General features: G+C 45.2%; 1 protein-coding gene and 2 long non-coding RNA genes across 17 annotated transcripts; 2 read left to right on the plus strand and 1 right to left on the minus strand.

Moving 5' to 3' along the window:
• Positions 1-4,160: 4,160 nt before the first annotated feature.
• On the minus strand, positions 4,161-5,407 carry LOC127906639 (uncharacterized). The gene is made up of 3 exons (XR_008062202.1): positions 5,260-5,407; positions 4,311-4,424; positions 4,161-4,272 (listed from the first exon to the last, which is right to left on the minus strand). It is a non-coding gene; the product is annotated as an uncharacterized LOC127906639 (long non-coding RNA).
• On the plus strand, positions 4,288-9,517 carry LOC127906638 (uncharacterized). 7 transcript variants are annotated; one of them, XR_008062201.1, is made up of 6 exons: positions 4,288-4,413; positions 5,021-5,438; positions 5,591-5,856; positions 6,883-6,958; positions 7,111-7,224; positions 9,314-9,517. It is a non-coding gene; the product is annotated as an uncharacterized LOC127906638 (long non-coding RNA). The 7 variants fall into 7 exon arrangements; XR_008062195.1 differs by having other exon boundaries at positions 5,591-5,932; positions 6,883-7,072; positions 7,187-7,262; positions 9,200-9,516; XR_008062196.1 differs by having other exon boundaries at positions 5,591-5,932; positions 6,883-7,072; positions 7,187-7,262; positions 9,314-9,516.
• A 4,307-nt stretch (positions 9,518-13,824) lies between these two features.
• Positions 13,825-23,698, plus strand: LOC127906637 (type I phosphatidylinositol 4,5-bisphosphate 4-phosphatase-B-like). Of its 9 annotated transcripts, none has more exons than XR_008062190.1 (10): positions 13,832-14,104; positions 14,810-14,999; positions 15,211-15,289; positions 15,405-15,511; positions 16,043-16,160; positions 16,355-16,407; positions 16,501-16,591; positions 17,374-17,582; positions 19,638-21,557; positions 22,214-23,698. XR_008062190.1 is itself a non-coding variant. In XM_052459120.1 (9 exons), the coding sequence occupies exons 1-8, from the start codon at positions 14,017-14,019 to the stop codon at positions 17,515-17,517; spliced, it is 870 nt and encodes a 289-aa protein (XP_052315080.1). In that variant the 5' UTR covers positions 13,825-14,016; the 3' UTR covers positions 17,518-17,521; positions 19,695-20,453. The 9 variants fall into 9 exon arrangements, 1 of the variants encoding a protein (XP_052315080.1); XR_008062187.1 differs by having other exon boundaries at positions 22,223-23,698; XR_008062189.1 differs by having other exon boundaries at positions 22,261-23,698.
• Positions 23,699-24,054: the final 356 nt, after the last annotated feature.

The following is a 24,054-nucleotide window of genomic DNA, read 5'->3' on the forward strand; positions in this document are numbered from 1 at the left end:
TCCCACCAACCACTTCCTGTAGTTGCTCAGTCCACCTTTAGCTGCAATGACTCCCACCAACCACTTCCTGAAGTTGATCAGTCCACCTTTAGCTGCAATGACTCCCACCAACCACTTCCTGAAGTTCTTCCTGAATTCTTAAGGCACATTTTCTTCTGTTCAAGCCATTATTTTGTTGATTTACTTTGGTCTTTTGCGTTTGTTGTCCTGTTGCATCACTCAACTTCTGTTGAGCTTCAATTGGCGGACAGATAGCCTTACGTTCTCCTGCAAAATGTCTTGATAAACTGATGATAGCAAGCTGTCCAGGCCCTGAGGCAGCAAAGCAGTCCCAAACCATGATGCTCCCTCCACCAGACTTTACAGTTGGGATGAGGTGTTGATGTTGGTGTGCTGTGCCTTTACTCCACACATAGTGGTGTGTTCCTTCCAAACAACTCATCTTTAGTTTCATCTGTCCACAGAATAGTTTGCCAGTAGCACTGTGGAGCATCCAGGTGCTCTTTTGCAAACTTCAGATGTGCAGCAATGTTTTTTTTCAGGCAGCAGTGGCTTCTTCTGTGGTGTCCTCCCATGAACACCATTCTTGTTTAGTGTTCAGATGGCTTCAAATGTACGGTGAATAATAAAGTAAGATTTAAGATTATCCATATATTATATCCGTGTAATAGCTTAGAGGCAAGCAACACTGATACATGCATGAGAGCACCAGCTGTTCCGGAAGACTGTGTGATCATGCTCTCCGCAGCTGATGTTAGACCTTTAAACAGGTCAACAGTCACAAAGCCGCAGGGCCAGACGGATTTCCAGGGCATGTACTGCGAGCATGCGCTGACCAACTGGCAAGTGTCTTCACTGACATTTTCAACCAGTCCCTGACTGAGTCTGTGATACCAACATGTTTTAAGCAGACCACCATAGTCCCTGTGCCCAAGAACACTAAGGTAACCTGCCTAAATGACTACCGACCCGTAGCACTCACGTCTGTAGCCATGAAGTGCTTTGAAAGGCTGGTCATGGCTCACATCAACACCATTATCCCAGAAACACTCCAATTTGCACACCGCCCCAACAGATCCACAGATGATGCAATCTCTATTGGACTCCACACTGCCCTTTCCCACCTGGACAAAAGGAACAGGTACTTGAGAATGCTATTCATTGACTACAACTCAGCGTTCAACACCATAGTACCCTCAAAGCTCATCACCAAGCTAAGGACCCTGGGACTAAACACCTCCCTCTGCAACTGGATCCTGGACTTCCTGGCGGGCCGCCCCAGGTGGTAAGGGTAGGTAACAACACATCTGCCATGCTGATCCTCAACACGGGGGCCCCTCAGGGGTGTGTGCTCAGTCCCCTCCTGAACTCCCTGTTCACTCATGACTATACGGCCAGGCACGACTCCAACACCATCATTAATATGCCGATGACACAACAGCGGTAGGCCTCTTCACCGACAACGACGAGACAGCCTATAGGGAGGAGGTCAGAGACCTGGCCGTGTGGTGCCAGGACAAGAACCTCTCCCTCAATGTGATCAGGACAGAGGAGATGGTATAGAGGTCCAGGACGGCTGGAAGCCTGGCCCCGGGATGTACTGGAGGAGATGATGATGATGACTACAGGAAAAGGAGGACTGAGCACACCCCCATTCTCATCAACCGGACTGTAGTGGAGCAGGTTGAGAGCTTCAAGTTCCTTGGTGTCCACATCAACAACAAACTAACATGGTCCAAACACACGAAGACAGTCGTGAAGAGGGCACGACAAAACCTATTCCCCCTCAGGAGACTGAAAAGATTTGGCAAGGGTCCTCAGATCCTCAAAAGGTTCTACAGCTGCACCATCGAGAGCATCCTAACCAGTTGCATCACTGCCTGGTATGTCAACTGCTTTGCCTCCAACCGCAAGGCACTACAGAGGGTAATGCAAACGGCCTAGTACATCCCGGGGCCAGGCTTCCAGCCGTCCTGGACCTCTATACCAAATGGTGTCAGAGGAAAGGCCCTAATTGTTGAAGACCCCAGCCACCCCAGTCATACACTGTTCTCTCTGCTACCACACGGCAAGCAGTACCGGAGCGCAAAGTTCATGTCCAGGAGGCTTCTAAACAGCTTCTACCCCCATAAGACTCCTGAACATCCAGTCAAATGGCTACCCATACTATTTGCAGTGCCCCCTCCCCTCTTCACACCACTGCTACTCTCCATTATTATCTATGCATAATCACTTTAGTATCTCTACCTACATGTACATACTACCACAAATAACCGATGCCTCTGCACATTGACTCTGTATCGGCACCCCCTGTAAAGAGCCTCCACATTGACTCTGTACCAGTACCCCCTGTATATAGCCTCCACATTGACTCTGTACCAGTACCCCCTGTATATAGCCTCCACATTGACTCTGTACCAGTACCCCCTGTATATAGCCTCCACATTGACTCTGTCCCAGTACCCCTTGTATATAGCCTCCACATTTACCCTGTACCGGTACCCCTTGTATATAGCCTCCACATTGACTCTGTACCACTACCCCCTGTATATAGCCTCCACATTGACTCTGTACCAGTACCCCTGTATATAGCCTCCACATTGACTCTGTACCAGTACCCCCTGTATATAGCCTCCACATTTACTCTGTACCGGTACCCCTGTATATAGCCTCCACATTGACTCTGTACTGGTACCCCTGTATATAGCCTCCACATTGACTCTGTACCAGTACCCCCTGTATATAGCCTCCACATTGACTCTGTCCCAGTACCCCTTGTATATAGCCTCCACATTTACCCTGTACCGGTACCCCCTGTATATAGCCTCCACATTGACTCTGTCCCAGTACCCCCTGTATATAGCCTCCACATTGACTCTGTACCGGTACCCCTGTATATAGCCTCCACATTGACTCTGTACCGGTACCCCCTGTATATAGCCTCCACATTGACTCTGTACCAGTACCCCCTGTATATAGCCTCCACATTGACTCTGTACCAGTACCCCCTGTATATAGCCTCCACATTTACTCTGTACCGGTACCCCTGTATATAGCCTCCACATTGACTCTGTACCACTACCCCCTGTATATAGCCTCCACATTGACTCTGTACCGGTACCCCCTGTATATAGCCTCCACATTGACTCTGTACCAGTACCCCCTGTATATAGCCTCCACATTGACTCTGTACCGGTACCCCTGTATATAGCCTCCACATTGACTCTGTACCAGTACCCCCTGTATATAGCCTCCACATGTGACTCTGTACCGGTACCCCTGTATATAGCCTCCACATTGACTCTGTACCAGTACCCCTGTATATAGCCTCCACATTGACTCTGTACCGGTACCCCCTGTAGCTCCACATTGACCCCTGTATATAGCCTCCACATTGACTCTGTACCGGTACCCCTGTATATAGCCTCCACATTGACTCTGTACCGGTACCCCTGTATATAGCCTCCACATTGACTCTGTACCGGTACCCCCTGTATATAGCCTCCACATTGACTCTGTACCGGTACCCCTGTATATACCTCCACATTGACTCTGTACCAGTACCCCTGTATATAGTCTCCACATTGACTCTGTACCAGTACCCCTGTATATAGTCTCCACATTGACTCTGTACCAGTACCCCTGTATATTACTCCACATTGACTCTGTACCAGTACCCCCTGTATATAGTCTCCACATTTCTCTGTAAGGTACTCCACCTGTTGTATTCAGCATTCCTCTGTGAGGTCTACTACACCTGTTGTATTCAGCATTTCACTGTAAGGTCTACTACACCTGTTGTATTCACATTCCACTGTAAGGTCTACCCTCTTATATAACCTCCACTCTGTATTCAGCATTCCACTGTACTACACCTGTTGGTCTACTCCACCTGTTGTATTCAGCATTTCACTGTAAGGTCTACTACACCTGTTGTATTCAGCATTTCACTGTAAGGTCTACTACACCTGTTGTATTCAGCATTCCACTGTAAGGTCTACTCCACCTGTTGTATTCAGCATTCCACTGTAAGGTCTACTCCACCTGTTGTATTCAGCATTCCACTGTAAGGTCTACTCCACCTGTTGTATTCAGCATTCCACTGTAAGGTCTACTCCACCTGTTGTATTCAGCATTCCACTGTAAGGTCTACTCCACCTGTTGTATTCAGCATTCCACTGTAAGGTCTACTACACCTGTTGTATTCAGCATTCCACTGTAAGGTCTACTCCACCTGTTGTATTCAGCATTCCACTGTAAGGTCTACTCCACCTGTTGTATTCAGCATTTCACTGTAAGGTCTACTACACCTGTTGTATTCAGCATTCCACTGTAAGGTCTACTCCACCTGTTGTATTCAGCATTCCACTGTAAGGTCTACTCCACCTGTTGTATTCAGCATTCCACTGTAAGGTCTACTCCACCTGTTGTATTCAGCATTCCACTGTGAGGTCTACTACACCTGTTGTATTCAGCATTTCACTGTAAGGTCTACTACACCTGTTGTATTCAGCATTCCACTGTGAGGTCTACTACACCTGTTGTATTCAGCATTTCACTGTGAGGTCTACTACACCTGTTGTATTCAGCATTCCACTGTGAGGTCTACTACACCTGTTGTATTCAGCATTCCACTGTGAGGTCTACTCCACCTGTTGTATTCAGCATTTCACTGTAAGGTCTACTCCACCTGTTGTATTCAGCATTTCACTGTGAGGTCTACTACACCTGTTGTATTCAGCATTTCACTGTGAGGTCTACTACACCTGTTGTATTCAGCATTCCACTGTGAGGTCTACTACACCTGTTGTATTCAGCATTTCACTGTGAGGTCTACTACACCTGTTGTATTCAGCATTCCACTGTGAGGTCTACTACACCTGTTGTATTCAGCATTTCACTGTGAGTCTACTACACCTGTTGTATTCAGCATTTCACTGTAAGGTCTACTACACCTGTTGTATTCAGCATTTCACTGTGAGGTCTACTACACCTGTTGTATTCAGCATTTCACTGTAAGGTCTACTACACCTGTTGTATTCAGCATTTCACTGTAAGGTCTACTACACCTGTTGTATTCAGCATTCCACTGTAAGGTCTACTACACCTGTTGTATTCAGCATTTCACTGTAAGGTCTACTACACCTGTTGTATTCAGCATTTCACTGTGAGGTCTACTACACCTGTTGTATTCAGCATTTCACTGTAAGGTCTACTACACCTGTTGTATTCAGCATTTCACTGTAAGGTCTACTACACCTGTTGTATTCAGCATTCCACTGTAAGGTCTACTCCACCTGTTGTATTCAGCATTCCACTGTAATGTCTACTACACCTGTTGTATTCAGCATTTCACTGTAAGGTCTACTACACCTGTTGTATTCAGCATTTCACTGTAAGGTCTACTACACCTGTTGTATTCAGCATTTCACTGTAAGGTCTACTACACCTGTTGTATTCAGCATTTCACTGTAAGGTCTACTACACCTGTTGTATTCAGCATTCCACTGTGAGGTCTACTACACCTGTTGTATTCAGCATTTCACTGTGAGGTCTACTACACCTGTTGTATTCAGCATTCCACTGTGAGGTCTACTACACCTGTTGTATTCAGCATTTCACTGTAAGGTCTACTACACCTGTTGTATTCAGCATTCCACTGTAAGGTCTACTACACCTGTTGTATTCAGCATTTCACTGTAAGGTCTACTACACCTGTTGTATTCAGCATTCCACTGTAAGGTCTACTACACCTGTTGTATTCAGCATTTCACTGTAAGGTCTACTACACCTGTTGTATTCAGCATTTCACTGTAAGGTCTACTACACCTGTTGTATTCAGCATTTCACTGTAAGGTCTACTACACCTGTTGTATTCAGCATTTCACTGTAAGGTCTACTACACCTGTTGTATTCAGCATTTCACTGTAAGGTCTACTACACCTGTTGTATTCAGCATTTCACTGTAAGGTCTACTACACCTGTTGTATTCAGCATTTCACTGTAAGGTCTACTACACCTGTTGTATTCAGCATTTCACTGTAAGGTCTACTACACCTGTTGTATTCAGCATTTCACTGTAAGGTCTACTACACCTGTTGTATTCAGCATTTCACTGTAAGGTCTACTACACCTGTTGTATTCAGCATTTCACTGTAAGGTGTACTACACCTGTTGTATTCAGCATTTCACTGTAAGGTCTACTACACCTGTTGTATTCAGCATTTCACTGTAAGGTCTACTACACCTGTTGTATTCAGCATTTCACTGTAAGGTCTACTACACCTGTTGTATTCAGCATTTCACTGTAAGGTCTACTACACCTGTTGTATTCAGCATTTCACTGTAAGGTCTACTACACCTGTTGTATTCAGCATTTCACTGTGAGGTCTACTCCACCTGTTGTATTCAGCATTTCACTGTGAGGTCTACTACACCTGTTGTATTCAGCATTTCACTGTGAGGTCTACTACACCTGTTGTATTCAGCATTTCACTGTGAGGTCTACTCCACCTGTTGTATTCAGCATTTCACTGTAAGGTCTACTACACCTGTTGTATTCAGCATTTCACTGTGAGGTCTACTACACCTGTTGTATTCAGCATTTCACTGTGAGGTCTACTCCACCTGTTGTATTCAGCATTTCACTGTGAGGTCTACTACACCTGTTGTATTCAGCATTTCACTGTAAGGTCTACTCCACCTGTTGTATTCAGCATTCCACTGTGAGGTCTACTACACCTGTTGTATTCAGCATTTCACTGTAAGGTCTACTACACCTGTTGTATTCAGCATTTCACTGTAAGGTCTACTACACCTGTTGTATTCAGCATTTCACTGTGAGGTCTACTCCACCTGTTGTATTCAGCATTTCACTGTGAGGTCTACTACACCTGTTGTATTCAGCATTTCACTGTAAGGTCTACTCCACCTGTTGTATTCAGCATTTCACTGTAAGGTCTACTACACCTGTTGTATTCAGCATTTCACTGTAAGGTCTACTACACCTGTTGTATTCAGCATTTCACTGTGAGGTCTACTCCACCTGTTGTATTCAGCATTTCACTGTGAGGTCTACTACACCTGTTGTATTCAGCATTTCACTGTGAGGTCTACTACACCTGTTGTATTCAGCATTTCACTGTAAGGTCTACTACACCTGTTGTATTCAGCATTTCACTGTAAGGTCTACTACACCTGTTGTATTCAGCATTTCACTGTAAGGTCTACTACACCTGTTGTATTCAGCATTTCACTGTAAGGTCTACTACACCTGTTGTATTCAGCATTTCACTGTGAGGTCTACTACACCTGTTGTATTCAGCATTTCACTGTAAGGTCTACCTACACCTGTTGTATTCAGCATTTCACTGTGAGGTCTACTACACCTGTTGTATTCAGCATTTCACTGTGAGGTCTACTACACCTGTTGTATTCAGCATTTCACTGTGAGGTCTACTACACCTGTTGTATTCAGCATTTCACTGTGAGGTCTACTACACCTGTTGTATTCAGCATTTCACTGTGAGGTCTACTACACCTGTTGTATTCAGCATTTCACTGTGAGGTCTACTACACCTGTTGTATTCAGCATTTCACTGTGAGGTCTACTACACCTGTTGTATTCAGCATTTCACTGTGAGGTCTACTACACCTGTTGTATTCAGCATTTCACTGTGAGGTCTACTACACCTGTTGTATTCAGCATTTCACTGTGAGGTCTACTACACCTGTTGTATTCAGCATTTCACTGTGAGGTCTACTACACCTGTTGTATTCAGCATTTCACTGTGAGGTCTACTACACCTGTTGTATTCAGCATTTCACTGTGAGGTCTACTACACCTGTTGTATTCAGCATTTCACTGTAAAGACCTGTACTAAAGGCATTTCACTGTGAGGTCTACTACACCTGTTGTATTCAGCATTTCACTGTGAGGTCTACTACACCTGTTGTATTCAGCATTTCACTGTGAGGTCTACTACACCTGTTGTATTCAGCATTTCACTGTGAGGTCTACTACACCTGTTGTATTCAGCATTTCACTGTGAGGTCTACTACACCTGTTGTATTCAGCATTTCACTGTAAGGTCTACCTACACCTGTTGTATTCAGCATTTCACTGTGAGGTCTAAGACCTGTTGTATTCAGCATTTCACTGTGAGGTCTACTACACCTGTTGTATTCAGCATTTCACTGTAAAGACCTGTAAAGGCATTTCACTGTGAGGTCTACTACACCTGTTGTATTCAGCATTTCACTGTGAGGTCTACTACACCTGTTGTATTCAGCATTTCACTGTGAGGTCTACTACACCTGTTGTATTCAGCATTTCACTGTGAGGTCTACTACACCTGTTGTATTCAGCATTTCACTGTGAGGTCTACTACACCTGTTGTATTCAGCATTTCACTGTGAGGTCTACTACACCTGTTGTATTCAGCATTTCACTGTGAGGTCTAAACACCTGTTGTATTCAGCATTTCACTGTGAGGTCTACTACACCTGTTGTATTCAGCATTTCACTGTGAGGTCTACTACACCTGTTGTATTCAGCATTTCACTGTGAGGTCTACTACACCTGTTGTATTCAGCATTTCACTGTAAGGTCTACTACACCTGTTGTATTCAGCATTTCACTGTGAGGTCTACTACACCTGTTGTATTCAGCATTTCACTGTGAGGTCTACTACACCTGTTGTATTCAGCATTTCACTGTGAGGTCTACTACACCTGTTGTATTCAGCATTTCACTGTGAGGTCTACTACACCTGTTGTATTCAGCATTTCACTGTAAGGTCTACTACACCTGTTGTATTCAGCATTTCACTGTGAGGTCTACTACACCTGTTGTATTCAGCATTTCACTGTGAGGTCTACTACACCTGTTGTATTCAGCATTTCACTGTGAGGTCTACTACACCTGTTGTATTCAGCATTTCACTGTGAGGTCTACTACACCTGTTGTATTCAGCATTTCACTGTGAGGTCTACTACACCTGTTGTATTCAGCATTTCACTGTGAGGTCTACTACACCTGTTGTATTCAGCATTTCACTGTGAGGTCTACTACACCTGTTGTATTCAGCATTTCACTGTGAGGTCTACTACACCTGTTGTATTCAGCATTTCACTGTGAGGTCTACTACACCTGTTGTATTCAGCATTTCACTGTCACTGTAAAGGCATCTACTGTGAGGTCTACTACACCTGTTGTATTCAGCATTTCACTGTGAGGTCTACTACACCTGTTGTATTCAGCATTTCACTGTGAGGTCTACTACATCTGTTGTATTCAGCATTTCACTGTGAGGTCTACTACACCTGTTGTATTCAGCATTTCACTGTGAGGTCTACTACACCTGTTGTATTCAGCATTTCACTGTGAGGTCTACTACATCTGTTGTATTCAGCATTTCACTGTGAGGTCTACTACACCTGTTGTATTCAGCATTTCACTGTGAGGTCTACTACACCTGTTATATTCAGCATTTCACTGTAAAGACCTGTAAAGGCATTTCACTGTGAGGTCTACTACACCTGTTGTATTCAGCATTTCACTGTAAGGTCTACTACACCTGTTGTATTCAGCATTTCACTGTAAGGTCTACTACACCTGTTGTATTCAGCATTTCACTGTAAGGTCTACTACACCTGTTGTATTCAGCATTTCACTGTGAGGTCTACTACACCTGTTGTATTCAGCATTTCACTGTGAGGTCTACTACACCTGTTGTATTCAGCATTTCACTGTGAGGTCTACTACACCTGTTGTATTCAGCATTTCACTGTGAGGTCTACTACACCTGTTGTATTCAGCATTTCACTGTGAGGTCTACTACACCTGTTGTAAAGCATTTCACTGTGAGGTCTACTACACCTGTTGTATTCAGCATTTCACTGTGAGGTCTACTACACCTGTTGTATTCAGCATTTCACTGTGAGGTCTACTACACCTGTTGTATTCAGCATTCCACTGTGAGGTCTACTACACCTGTTGTATTCAGCATTCCACTGTGAGGTCTACTACACCTGTTGTATTCAGCATTTCACTGTGAGGTCTACTACACCTGTTGTATTCAGCATTTCACTGTGAGGTCTACTACACCTGTTGTATTCAGCATTTCACTGTAAAGACCTGTTTAAAGGCATTTCACTGTGAGGTCTACTACACCTGTTGTATTCAGCATTTCACTGTGAGGTCTACTACACCTGTTGTATTCAGCATTTCACTGTAAGGTCTACTACACCTGTTGTATTCAGCATTTCACTGTGAGGTCTACTACACCTGTTGTATTCAGCATTTCACTGTGAGGTCTACTACACCTGTTGTATTCAGCATTTCACTGTAAGGTCTACCTACACCTGTTGTATTCAGCATTTCACTGTGAGGTCTACTACACCTGTTGTATTCAGCATTTCACTGTGAGGTCTACTACACCTGTTGTATTCAGCATTTCACTGTAAAGACCTGTAAAGGCATTTCACTGTGAGGTCTACTACACCTGTTGTATTCAGCATTTCACTGTGAGGTCTACTACACCTGTTGTATTCAGCATTTCACTGTGAGGTCTACTACACCTGTTGTATTCAGCATTTCACTGTGAGGTCTACTACACCTGTTGTATTCAGCATTTCACTGTGAGGTCTACTACACCTGTTGTATTCAGCATTTCACTGTGAGGTCTACTACACCTGTTGTATTCAGCATTTCACTGTGAGGTCTACTACACCTGTTGTATTCAGCATTTCACTGTGAGGTCTACTACACCTGTTGTATTCAGCATTTCACTGTGAGGTCTACTACACCTGTAAGCATTTCACTGTGAGGTCTACTACACCTGTTGTATTCAGCATTTCACTGTGAGGTCTACTACACCTGTTGTATTCAGCATTTCACTGTAAGGTCTACTACACCTGTTGTATTCAGCATTTCACTGTGAGGTCTACTACACCTGTTGTATTCAGCATTTCACTGTGAGGTCTACTACACCTGTTGTATTCAGCATTTCACTGTGAGGTCTACTACACCTGTTGTATTCAGCATTTCACTGTAAGGTCTACTACACCTGTTGTATTCAGCATTTCACTGTAAGGTCTACTACACCTGTTGTATTCAGCATTTCACTGTGAGGTCTACTACACCTGTTGTATTCAGCATTTCACTGTGAGGTCTACTACACCTGTTGTATTCAGCATTTCACTGTAAAGGTCTACTACACCTGTTGTATTCAGCATTTCACTGTGAGGTCTACTACACCTGTTGTATTCAGCATTTCACTGTGAGGTCTACTACACCTGTTGTATTCAGCATTTCACTGTGAGGTCTACTACACCTGTTGTATTCAGCATTTCACTGTGAGGTCTACTACACCTGTTGTATTCAGCATTTCACTGTGAGGTCTACTACACCTGTTGTATTCAGCATTTCACTGTAAGGTCTACTACACCTGTTGTATTCAGCATTTCACTGTGAGGTCTACTACACCTGTTGTATTCAGCATTTCACTCAGAGGTCTACTACACCTGTTGTATTCAGCATTTCACTGTGAGGTCTACTACACCTGTTGTATTCAGCATTTCACTGTGAGGTCTACTACACCTGTTGTATTCAGCATTTCACTGTGAGGTCTACGACACCTGTTGTATTCAGCATTTCACTGTAAGGTCTACTACACCTGTTGTATTCAGCATTTCACTGTGAGGTCTACTACACCTGTTGTATTCAGCATTTCACTGTGAGGTCTACTACACCTGTTATATTCAGCATTTCACTGTAAAGACCTGTAAAGGCATTTCACTGTGAGGTCTACTACACCTGTTGTATTCAGCATTTCACTGTAAGGTCTACTACACCTGTTGTATTCAGCATTTCACTGTAAGGTCTACTACACCTGTTGTATTCAGCATTTCACTGTAAGGTCTACTACACCTGTTGTATTCAGCATTTCACTGTGAGGTCTACTACACCTGTTGTATTCAGCATTTCACTGTGAGGTCTACTACACCTGTTGTATTCAGCATTTCACTGTGAGGTCTACTACACCTGTTGTATTCAGCATTTCACTGTGAGGTCTACTACACCTGTTGTATTCAGCATTTCACTTCAGCATTTCACTGTGAGGTCTACTACACCTGTTGTATTCAGCATTTCACTGTGAGGTCTACTACACCTGTTGTATTCAGCATTTCACTGTGAGGTCTACTACACCTGTTGTATTCAGCATTTCACTGTAAGGTCTACTACACCTGTTGTATTCAGCATTTCACTGTGAGGTCTACTACACCTGTTGTATTCAGCATTTCACTGTGAGGTCTACTACACCTGTTGTATTCAGCATTTTGTAAGGTCTACTACACCTGTTGTATTCAGCATTTAGGTCTACTACACCTGTTGCATTCAGCATTTCACTGTAAGGTCTACTACACCTGTTGTATTCAGCATTTCTAGGTCTACTACACCTGTTGCATTCAGCATTTCACTGTAAGGTCTACTACACCTGTTGTATTCAGCATTTCACTGTGAGGTCTACTACACCTGTTGTATTCAGCATTTCACTGTGAGGTCTACTACACCTGTTGTATTCAGCATTTCACTGTGAGGTCTACTACACCTGTTGTATTCAGCATTTCACTGTAAGGTCTACTACACCTGTTGTATTCAGCATTTCACTGTAAGGTCTACTACACCTGTTGTATTCAGCATTTCACTGTGTCTACTACACCTGTTGGCATTTCACTACTACACCTGTTGTATTCAGCATTTCACTGTGAGGTCTACTACACCTGTTGTATTCAGCATTTCACTGTAAGGTCTACTACACCTGTTGTATTCAGCATTTCACTGTCAGGTCTACTACACCTGTTGTATTCAGCATTTCACTGTAAGGTCTACCTACACCTGTTGTATTCAGCATTTCACTGTGAGGTCTACTACACCTGTTGTATTCAGCATTTCACTGTAAGGTCTACTACACCTGTTGTATTCAGCATTTCACTGTGAGGTCTACTACACCTGGTTGTATTCGGCGGATGTGACGAATAAAATTTGATTTGATTTCTAATTGATTTCTAACCAATGAATGCAGTTTCTGTGAGAAGAAGAAGAAGAAACTGAATCTATTGAACACTTACTATGTCATTGTTTATATAGTGAAGTGTTCTGGATGTCAAACTTTATCTTGGCAACAAAATGCAGACAACCATTGAAATATCTAAGTTTCACATTATTTTACTACGTTGATTCCACAATGTGAGTATGTCATAAATCTCTTTATTTTATTAGGAATTATTTTTCATACACAAATCAAAATGTATGAAGAAAAAGACCCCTTTTCTTAATTTTTATTAGATCTGATTTGGAAAACTATTTTGAGTCATTAAAACGTTGAACAAAACAAAATGTCAACCCAATGTATTTGCTACATGCCTGTATTTCAATTGATATAATGTGGATTTGAAATGTTTTATTATTTTTTCTCTTCCTTATTGCTTTGTGTAAATCTCTCTGGCTGTTCTGTTTTTTTGTGTTTTACATGTTACTGTTTACAAAAAAATACAAATAAAAAACAGTAACATGCAAAAAACAGAACAGCCCTAGAGCCCGGAAGATTTATTTATATATATTATATTAAAATAAAAAACGACCTGGTCTGTTTCTCAAGCGTTCCCTGAAATCTCGCGTTGTTGCGCCCCGGTGAAGAAACCGTGGTTGTACATTGAGCTGTAAAATAAGTGGACGTATGATGCGTGGGTGTGGCAACAACAACAACGAACCAATCACGAGACGACTTCCAGCTTCCCGATTTATATTGAGGACGACAATTGGTTGAACATCACGTCCATCACTTGCATAACGACGAACGAGTCATGTGACAGAGTGTTGTTGGTTTGTTGGGCTTCCTGGTTTCCGTGATCATGTGAATACTACAGCTAGCCGTCCCGGTCATACACACTACCCCAGTTTGGGCACTCGACACCCCGCTACAGCCTGCGCTGGTTCCCACTAGCTACTCTATGGCGGATGGAGAGCGTAGCCCGTTGCTTTCGGACCAGCACGACGGGACGAATGGTGCCTCGTATGGCTTTCCCCCGAGGCCACAGAGTGAGTAACTATAACAGCTGGCAGTGGCTATGTTACTATAGCTACCTGGCTAACAACAGTAGCTAACAACAGTAGCTAACAACAGTAGCTAACAACAGTAGCTAACTACAGTAGCTAACTACAGTAGCTAACTACAGTAGCTAACTACCTAGCTCACAACAGTAGCTAACTACCTAGCTAACAACAGTAGCTAACTACCTAGCTAACAACAGTAGCTAACTACCTAGCTAACAACAGTAGCTAACTACCTAGCTAACAACAGTAGCTAACTACCTAGCTAACAACAGTAGCTAACTACCTAGCTAACAACAATAGCTAACCGTAGCTAACTAAGGTCAACTAGCTAGCTTAGCTGGTGGCACTATAAGCTAGTTTTTTAACAACTCGGCTATTTACAGGTTTTCTTTCCCCGTAGCTACTAGCTGGGTGAATAGTAACTAGCTAGTAGAAGAGGGTATCTATCCAGCGATAACAACTGATTTCACTTCCATATTCTATTTCTAGACAGTCATGTGAACTCAGAAGTGAAAGCTTTTGTGTGAATGAATCATTCCTCTTTTAAAAAAAAAATGTATTTCCTGTCATTCTATCTCTCAACCCCCATACCCTCTCTCTGCCTTTCTTCCCATATTCCCTTCTCCTTCTACCCCCCCCAAATAAATATATATATTACCCACCTCGCTCTCCTCCCGTCCTCTGCCCCAGGTTTCCCTCCATTCCTCAGCCCCAGTGCCCCTCCATTCCTCAGCCCCAGTGCCCCTCCATTCCTCAGCCCCAGTGCCCCTCCATTCCTCAGCCCCAGTGCCCCCCCTCCAGTCCTGTTCGGTGAAGCCCCGCCTCCCTACTCTCCCCTGGGCAGCCCAGACATTGGCAGCTCCCCCATCATCAGTTGCAGGTAGGTAACCCAGCAACACACACACACACTCTTTCACTCTATACATCCTACCTCAGCAGCGAAGCAGATGAACCTGTAGCTGAGATGTTGCCCTTTTGAATCCCTGGCCGGGGACTAGATAAACGGGGTTAAACATTTAGCAGAAGGCAAATCTCTTGTTTTGTTGTAACATTTTGGACAATAAAGTTGTATTGTATATTTTGTATTACAGGGTGTGTCAGAGTGCCATCAACGTGGAGGGAAAGACACACCAACACGTAGTCAAGTGTGTCATCTGCAATGAGGCTACGGTGAGCAGGATGCAGACACAGTTCTATCTACTTACAACACACACACTGGAGACTGATGGAAGGATACTATGAATTAGTTATCAGAACTAACTCTTATCATCGTCTCTCTCCCTAGCCTATAAAGAATGCACCAGCAGGGAAGAAGTATGTCCGCTGCCCCTGTAACTGTCTCCTCATCTGTAAAGTCACCTCCCAGAGGATCGCCTGTCCCCGACTTTACTGGTGAGATGGAGATAGGGGACATATAGACAGGTAGAGGGAGAGGGGACATATAGACAGGTAGAGGGAGAGGGGACATATAGACAGGTAGAGGGAGAGGGGACATATAGACAGGTAGAGGGAGAGGGGACATAGACAGGTAGAGGGAGAGGGGACATATAGACAGGTAGAGGGAGAGGGGACATATAGACAGGTAGAGGGAGAGGGGACATATAGACAGGTAGAGGGAGAGGGGACATATAGACAGGTAGAGGGAGAGGGGACATATAGACAGGTAGAGGGAGAGGGGACATATAGACAGGTAGAGGGAGAGGGGACACATAGACAGAGAGAGAGAGAGCACCGAGGTAGAGAGAGAGGAAGTGGAAGGTGACGGGCTGGAGAGATGGAGAGAGAGAGAAAGGACCATGTTTGGTAGGGAGAATGTGAGAGGGAGAAGATTAGAAGGATCTAGGCTAGAGTCCATTCTGTTTGGTGTGTCAGGGGTTAAGGATTGTAACTGATCGTGTGTGTGTGTGCTCGCCTGTGTTCCAGTAAGCGTGTCATGAACTTGGGTCTGGTGCCTGCTGCAGGGTCCGGTTCAGGCAGTCCAGAACCTCAACAACTCGCTGGGGTCAGAGTGGTCTGTGGACACTGCAGAAACACATTCCTGGTAGGATTGTGTCTGAGGGAAGGGAGGGGGGGGGGGTAGTAGTGTAAACTAACAGTAGTGTACTAACAGTGTGTGTGTCTGAGGGAAGGGGGGGTAGTAGTGTAAACTAACAGTAGTGTACTGTGTGTGTGTCTGAGGGAAGGGGAGGGGGGTAGTAGTGTAAACTAACAGTAGTGTACTGTGTGTGTTGTCAGTGGACTGATTTCTCAGACAGAACGTTAGCCAGATGCCCCCACTGCAGAAAAGTGTGAGTCTATATACCATCTCACATCAGCTTATTCCTTATTATCAATCATCAACTCTGTTCCTGTACTGACTTCCTGTTTTATCTCTGTTGCAGCTCTTCTGTTGGCCGGCGGTACCCCAGGAGGCGGGGCTTGTGGTGTTTCCTGTTGTTTTTGGTTTTCTCTGGCGGCACGGCAGGACTAGTGGTGAGTTTAGTTTCTGAAGATACTGTTTCAGTCACAAGTGTGTATGTGTGTAAGCATCTGTGGGTGGAGACATGGAAGCCAGGTGGAACTATGTCTAGTACTCTAACCTCTCTGTTTCTCCCTCTAGGTGGGGACATGGAAGCCAGATGGAACTATGTCTAGTACTCTAACCTCTCTGTTTCCCCCTCTAGGTGGGGACATGGAAGCCAGATGGAACTATGTCTAGTACTCTAACCTCTCTGTTTCCCCTCTAGGTGGAGACATGGAAGCCAGGTGGAACTATGTCTAGTACTCTAACCTCTCTGTTTCTCCCTCTAGGTGGAGACATGGAAGCCAGGTGGAACTATGTCTAGTACTCTAACCTCTCTGTTTCTCCCTCTAGGTGGAGACATGGAAGCCAGATGGAACTATGTCTAGTACTCTAACCTCTCTGTTTCTCCCTCTAGGTGGAGACATGGAAGCCAGATGGAACTATGTCTAGTACTCTAACCTCTCTGTTTCTCCCTCTAGGTGGAGACATGGAAGCCAGGTGGAACTATGTCTAGTACTCTAACCTCTCTGTTTCCCCCTCTAGGTGGAGACATGGGAGCCAGATGGAACTATGTCTAGTACTCTAACCTCTCTGTTTCCCCCTCTAGGTGGAGACATGGCAGCCAGATGGAACTATGTCTAGTACTCTAACCTCTGTTTCTCCCTCTAGGTGGAGACATGGAAGCCAGATGGAACTATGTCTAGTACTCTAACCTCTCTGTTTTTCTCCCCCTCTCTGTTTCCCCCTCTAGGTGGGAACGTGTAAATCAGCCTTGCTCAACAGAGGGATCTATGCCTCCTGGGTCTTCCTGATTCTCCTGGCTGTACTGAGCATGTGCAGAATGATCTACTGGGGCTGTCTGAAGATCAGCGAACCTATACAGATCAACCCATAGAGGGGAGAGGAGCCCATACAGAACATCACATAGGGGGGAGAGGAGCCCATACAGAACATCACATAGTGGGGACAGGAGCCATACAGAACATCACTAGAGGAGAGGAGCCCATACAGAACATCACATAGGGGAGACAGGAGCCCATATGGAACATCACATAGACTCTAAGCCCATACAGAACATCACATAGAGGGGAGATGGAAGCCCATACAGAACATCACATAGAGGAGCCCTGTTACAGAACATCACATAGAGGAGGAGGAAGCCCATACAGAACATCACATAGAGGGGAGAGGAGCCCATACAGAACATCACATAGAGGAGAGAGGAGCCCATACAGAACATCACATAGAGGGGAGAGGAGCCCATACAGAACATCACATGAGGAGCCCATACAGAACATCACATAGAGCCATACAGAACATCACATAGTAGGAGCCCATACAGAACATCACATAGAGGAGAGAGGAGCCCATACAGAACATCACATAGAGGAGAGAGGAGCCCATACAGAACATCACATAGAGGAGAGAGGAGCCCATACAGAACATCACATAGAGGGAGAGGAGCCCATACAGAACATCACATAGAGGAGAGAGGAGCCCATACAGAACATCACATAGAGGAGAGAGGAGCCCATACAGAACATCACATAGAGGAGAGAGGAGCCCATACAGAACATCACATGGAGGAGAGAGGAGCCCATACAGAACATCACATAGAGAGAGGAGCCCATACAGAACATCACATAGAGGAGAGAGGGCCCATACAGAACATCACATAGAGGGGAGAGGAGCCCATACAGAACATCACATAGAGGAGAGAGGAGCCCATACAGAACATCACATAGAGGGGAGAGGAGCCCATACAGAACATCACATAGAGGAGAGAGGAGCCCATACAGAACATCACATAGAGGAGAGAGGAGCCCATACAGAACATCACATAGAGGAGCCCATACAGAACATCACATAGAGGGAGAGGAGCCCATACAGAACATCACATAGAGGGAGAGGAGCCCATACAGAACATCACATAGAGGAGAGAGGAGCCCATACAGAACATCACATAGAGGAGAGAGGAGCCCATACAGAACATCACATAGAGGAGAGGAGCCCATACAGAACATCACATAGGAGAAGGAGCCCATACAGAACATCACATGAGAGAGGAGCCCATACAGAACATCACATAGAGGAGAGAGGAGCCCATACAGAACATCACATAGAGGGAGAGAGGAGCCCATACAGAACATCACATAGAGGAGAGAGGAGCCCATACAGAACATCACATAGAGGAGAGAGGAGCCCATACAGAACATCACATAGAGGAGAGAGGAGCCCATACAGAACATCACATAGAGGAGAGAGGAGCCCATACAGAACATCACATAGAGGAGAGAGGAGCCCATACAGAACATCACATAGAGGAGAGAGGAGCCCATACAGAACATCACATAGAGGAGAGAGGAGCCCATACAGAACATCACATAGAGGGGAGAGGAGCCCATACAGAACATCACATAGAGGAGCCCATACAGAACATCACATAGAGGGGAGAGGAGCCCATACAGAACATCACATAGAGGAGCCCATACAGAACATCACATAGAGGAGAGAGGAGCCCATACAGAACATCACATAGAGGAGAGAGGAGCCCATACAGAACATCACATAGAGGAGAGGAGCCCATACAGAACATCACATAGAGGAGAGAGGAGCCCATACAGAACATCACATAGAGGAGCCCATACAGATCAACCCATAGAGGGGAGAGGAGCCCATACAGAACATCACATAGAGGAGGAGCCCATACAGAACATCACATAGAGGAGCCCATACAGAACATCACATAGAGGAGAGAGGAGCCCATACAGAACATCACATAGAGGGGAGAGGAGCCCATACAGAACATCACATAGAGGAGAGAGGAGCCCATACAGAACATCACATAGAGGGGAGAGGAGCCCATACAGAACATCACATAGAGGAGAGAGGAGCCCATACAGAACATCACATAGAGGAGAGAGAAGCCCATACAGAACATCACATAGAGGAGAGAGGAGCCCATACAAACATCACATAGAGGAGAGAGGAGCCCATACAGAACATCACATAGAGGAGGAGCCCATACAGAACATCACATAGAGGAGCCCATACAGAACATCACATAGAGGAGAGAGGAGCCCATACAGAACATCACATAGAGGAGGAGCCCATACAGAACATCACATAGAGGAGAGAGGAGCCCATACAGAACATCACATAGAGGAGAGAGGAGCCCATACAGAACATCACATAGAGGAGAGAGGAGCCCATACAGAACATCACATAGAGGAGAGAGGAGCCCATACAGAACATCACATAGAGGAGAGAGGAGCCCATACAGAACATCACATAGAGGAGAGAGGAGCCCATACAGAACATCACATAGAGGAGAGGGAGCCCATACAGAACATCACATAGAGGGGAGAGGAGCCCATACAGAACATCACATAGAGGAGAGAGGAGCCCATACAGAACATCACATAGAGGAGAGAGAAGCCCATACAGAACATCACATAGAGGAGAGAGGAGCCCATACAGAACATCACATAGAGGAGAGAGGAGCCCATACAGAACATCACATAGAGGAGAGAGGAGCCCATACAGAACATCACATAGAGGAGAGAGGAGCCCATACAGAACATCACATAGAGGAGAGAGGAGCCCATACAGAACATCACATAGAGGAGGAGCCCATACAGAACATCACATAGAGGAGAGAGGAGCCCATACCCATAGAAATGAGGGAGGGGTTCCTCAATGCTGGAAGAGGGACCCCGAGTTAAAACAATAGGGAACCCCTGACACGGAGAGGAACAGAGAGATGCGCTGAGGGAGATATGGTATAGGAAGGAGCGTGAGAACAAACATTAACATGACCAGATCAAACTAGATCCAACCAGATCAAACTAGATCCAACCAGATCAAACTAGATCCAATCAGATCAAAGCAGATCAAACTAGATCCAATCAGATCAAAGCAGATCAAACTAGATCCAACCAGATCAAACTAGATCCAACCAGATCCAACCAGATCAGTCCTGTTGGGACTAATAGTCCCCTACTGTACTGGCTGTTGGGACTAATAGTCCCCTACTGGACTGGCTGTTGGGACTAATAGTCCCCTACTGGACTAATAGTCCCCTACTAGACTAATAGTCCCCTACTGGACTAATAGTCCCCTACTAGACTAATAGTCAACTACTGGACTGGCTGGCTGTTGGGACTAATAGTCCCCTACTGGACTGGCTGGCTGTTGGGACTAATAGTCCCCTACTGGACTGGCTGTTGGGATTAATAGTCCCCTACTGGACTGGCTGTTAGGACTAATAGTCCCCTACTGGACTAATAGTCCCCTACTGGACTGGGAGGACTAATAGTCCCCTACTGGACTGGGAGGACTAATAGTCCCCTACTGGACTGGGAGGACTAATAGTCCCCTACTGGACTGGGAGGACTAATAGTCCCCTACTGGACTGGGAGGACTAATAGTCCCCTACTGGACTGGGAGGACTAATAGTCCCCTACTGGACTGGGAGGACTAATAGTCCCCTACTGGACTGGGAGGACTAATAGTCCCCTACTGGACTGGGAGGACTAATAGTCCCCTACTGGACTGGGAGGGCTAATAGTCCCCTACTGGACTGGGAGGACTAATAGTCCCCTACTGGACTGGGAGGACTAATAGTCCCCTACTGGACTGGGAGGATTAATAGTCCCCTACTGGACTAATAGTCCCCTACTGGACTGGGAGGACTAATAGTCCCCTACTGGACTGGCTGGACTAATAGTCCCCTACTGGACTGGGAGGACTAATAGTCCCCTACTGGACTGGGAGGACTAATAGTCCCCTACTGGACTGGGATGATTAATAGTCCCCTACTGGACTAATAGTCCCCTGCTGGACTGGGAGGACTAATAGTCCCCTACTGGACTGGGAGGACTAATAGTCCCCTACTGGACTGGGAGGTCTAATAGTCCCCTACTGGACTGGGAGGTCTAATAGTCCCCTACTGGACTGGGAGGACTAATAGTCCCCTACTGGACTGGCTGGACTAATAGTCCCCTACTGGACTGGGAGGATTAATAGTCCCCTACTGGACTGAGAGGACTAATAGTCCCCTACTGGACTAATAGTCCCCTACTGAACTGGGAGGACTAATAGTCCCCTACTGGACTAATAGTCCCCTACTGAACTGGGAGGACTAATAGTCCCCTACTGGACTAATAGTCCCCTACTGGACTGGCTGGACTAATAGTCCCCTACTGGACTGGGAGGATTAATAGTCCCCTACTGGACTGAGAGGACTAATAGTCCCCTACTGGACTAATAGTCCCCTACTGAACTGGGAGGACTAATAGTCCCCTACTGGACTGGCTGGACTAATAGTCCCCTACTGGACTGGGAGGATTAATAGTCCCCTACTGGACTGAGAGGACTAATAGTCCCCTACTGGACTAATAGTCCCCTACTGAACTGGGAGGACTAATAGTCCCCTACTGGACTAATAGTCCCCTACTGGACTAATAGTCCCCTACTGAACTGGGAGGACTAATAGTCCCCTACTGGACTAATAGTCCCCTACTGGACTGAGAGGACTAATAGTCCCCTACTGGACTGGGAGGATTAATAGTCCCCTACTGGACTGAGAGGACTAATAGTCCCCTACTGGACTAATAGTCCCCTACTGAACTGGGAGGACTAATAGTCCCCTACTGGACTAATAGTCCCCTACTGGACTGGGAGGACTAATAGTCCCCTACTGGACTGGAAGGGAACCTGGAGAAGCCTGCACTCGCCATCACACCAATCAATCTCCGGTCGATCAAAAACCAATAAATATCACCAGGTCTGTAGCACTCAGTGATTTATTTTACTGTAGAAACTGATTTTTACTGTAACAACTGACACACTCTGTTTCTACAGTAAAATAAAACACTGAGTGCTACAGACCTGGTGATATTTATTGGTTTTTGATCGACTTGTGATAGATTGGTGATTTTATATATATATATATATATATTTCACTCTCTGCAGTCATTGGCATTGTTATGTGATTGATTTTTTAAATAGTTGGTTTATTTTCTATTATAGAGTTGTCTCCTGTTGTCTGTCACACTCTGGTTAATTGTTGTAATATCTAACTAAGCGGAGTCCCAAATGCCTCCCTGTTCCCTACTGCTATTGACCTGAGCCCTATTGGCCATAGTGCCCTGCTTTTGACCAGGGCTTTATGAGCCATTGTGCCCTTCTTTTAAGTAGTTCCCTATGAAGGGGATAGAGTGCCCCTGCTTTTAAGTAGTGCCCTATGAAGGGGATAGAGTGCCCCTGCTTTTAAGTAGTGCCCTATGAAGGGGACAGAGTGCCCCTGCTTTTAAGTAGTGCCCTATGAAGGGGATAGAGTGCCCCTGCTTTTAAGTAGTGCCCTATGAAGGGGATAGAGTGCCCCTGCTTTTAAGTAGTGCCCTATGAAGGGGACAGAGTGCCCCTGCTTTTAAGTAGTGCCCTATGAAGGGGACAGAGTGCCCCTGCTTTTAAGTAGTGCCCTATGAAGGGGATAGAGTGCCCCTGCTTTTAAGTAGTGCCCTATGAAGGGGATAGAGTGCCCCTGCTTTTAAGTAGTGCCCTATGAAGGGGACAGAGTGCCCTGCTTTTAAGTAGTGCCCTATGAAGGGGATAGAGTGCCCTGCTTTTAAGTAGTGCCCTATGAAGGGGACAGAGTGCCCTGCTTTTAAGTAGTGCCCTATGAAGGGGACAGAGTGCCCTGCTTTTAAGTAGTGCCCTATGACGGGGATAGTGCCCTGCTTTTAAGTAGTGCCCTATGAAGGGGACAGAGTGCCCTGCTTTTAAGTAGTGCCCTGTGAAGGGGATAGAGTGCCCTGCTTTTAAGTAGTGCACTATGAAGGGGACAGAGTGCCATTTGGGATGCGGATCTAACTGTAACGTGTTTTTGCACTACATCCTAATGATTTAGATCTGGTCCAAGGCGTTACGTGCGACTTGCTGGTGCCGAACCTGCTAGATGCACGTAACAACATGGACAAGAGCTACCTATCAATGATACAGCTGAATAATAACATGTCCTGTTGTGCTGATATTCTGAGTAATGATGTGAGACTAAAATACTTTTAACTAAACCTGTGTGTGTGTGTGTGTAAGTGAAGTGTAAGCCGTTGGAGGGTTTTAGTTGGTTAGACTATGCCTGATTTTAAATGTTTAATTTAAGAATTTTAGGACCCCTTTTAGGTATCAAAAAGTGATATAAAAAAAAAATGTATTTGATGAAATACTGAATTTGGCCTTTACTACTGTAGCCCAGAGAAATGCATTGAATAACACATCCACAAATGGCAACAACAATATATATAATATAATATATGCCATTTAGCAGACGCTTTTATCCAAAGCGACTTACAGTCATGTGTGCATACATTCTACGTATGGGTGGTCCCGGGAATCGAACCCACTACCCTGGCGTTACAAGCGCCATGCT

Source organism: Oncorhynchus keta, chromosome 13, assembly GCF_023373465.1.
Source record: "Oncorhynchus keta strain PuntledgeMale-10-30-2019 chromosome 13, Oket_V2, whole genome shotgun sequence".
NCBI classification, from domain to species: domain Eukaryota; kingdom Metazoa; phylum Chordata; class Actinopteri; order Salmoniformes; family Salmonidae; genus Oncorhynchus; species Oncorhynchus keta.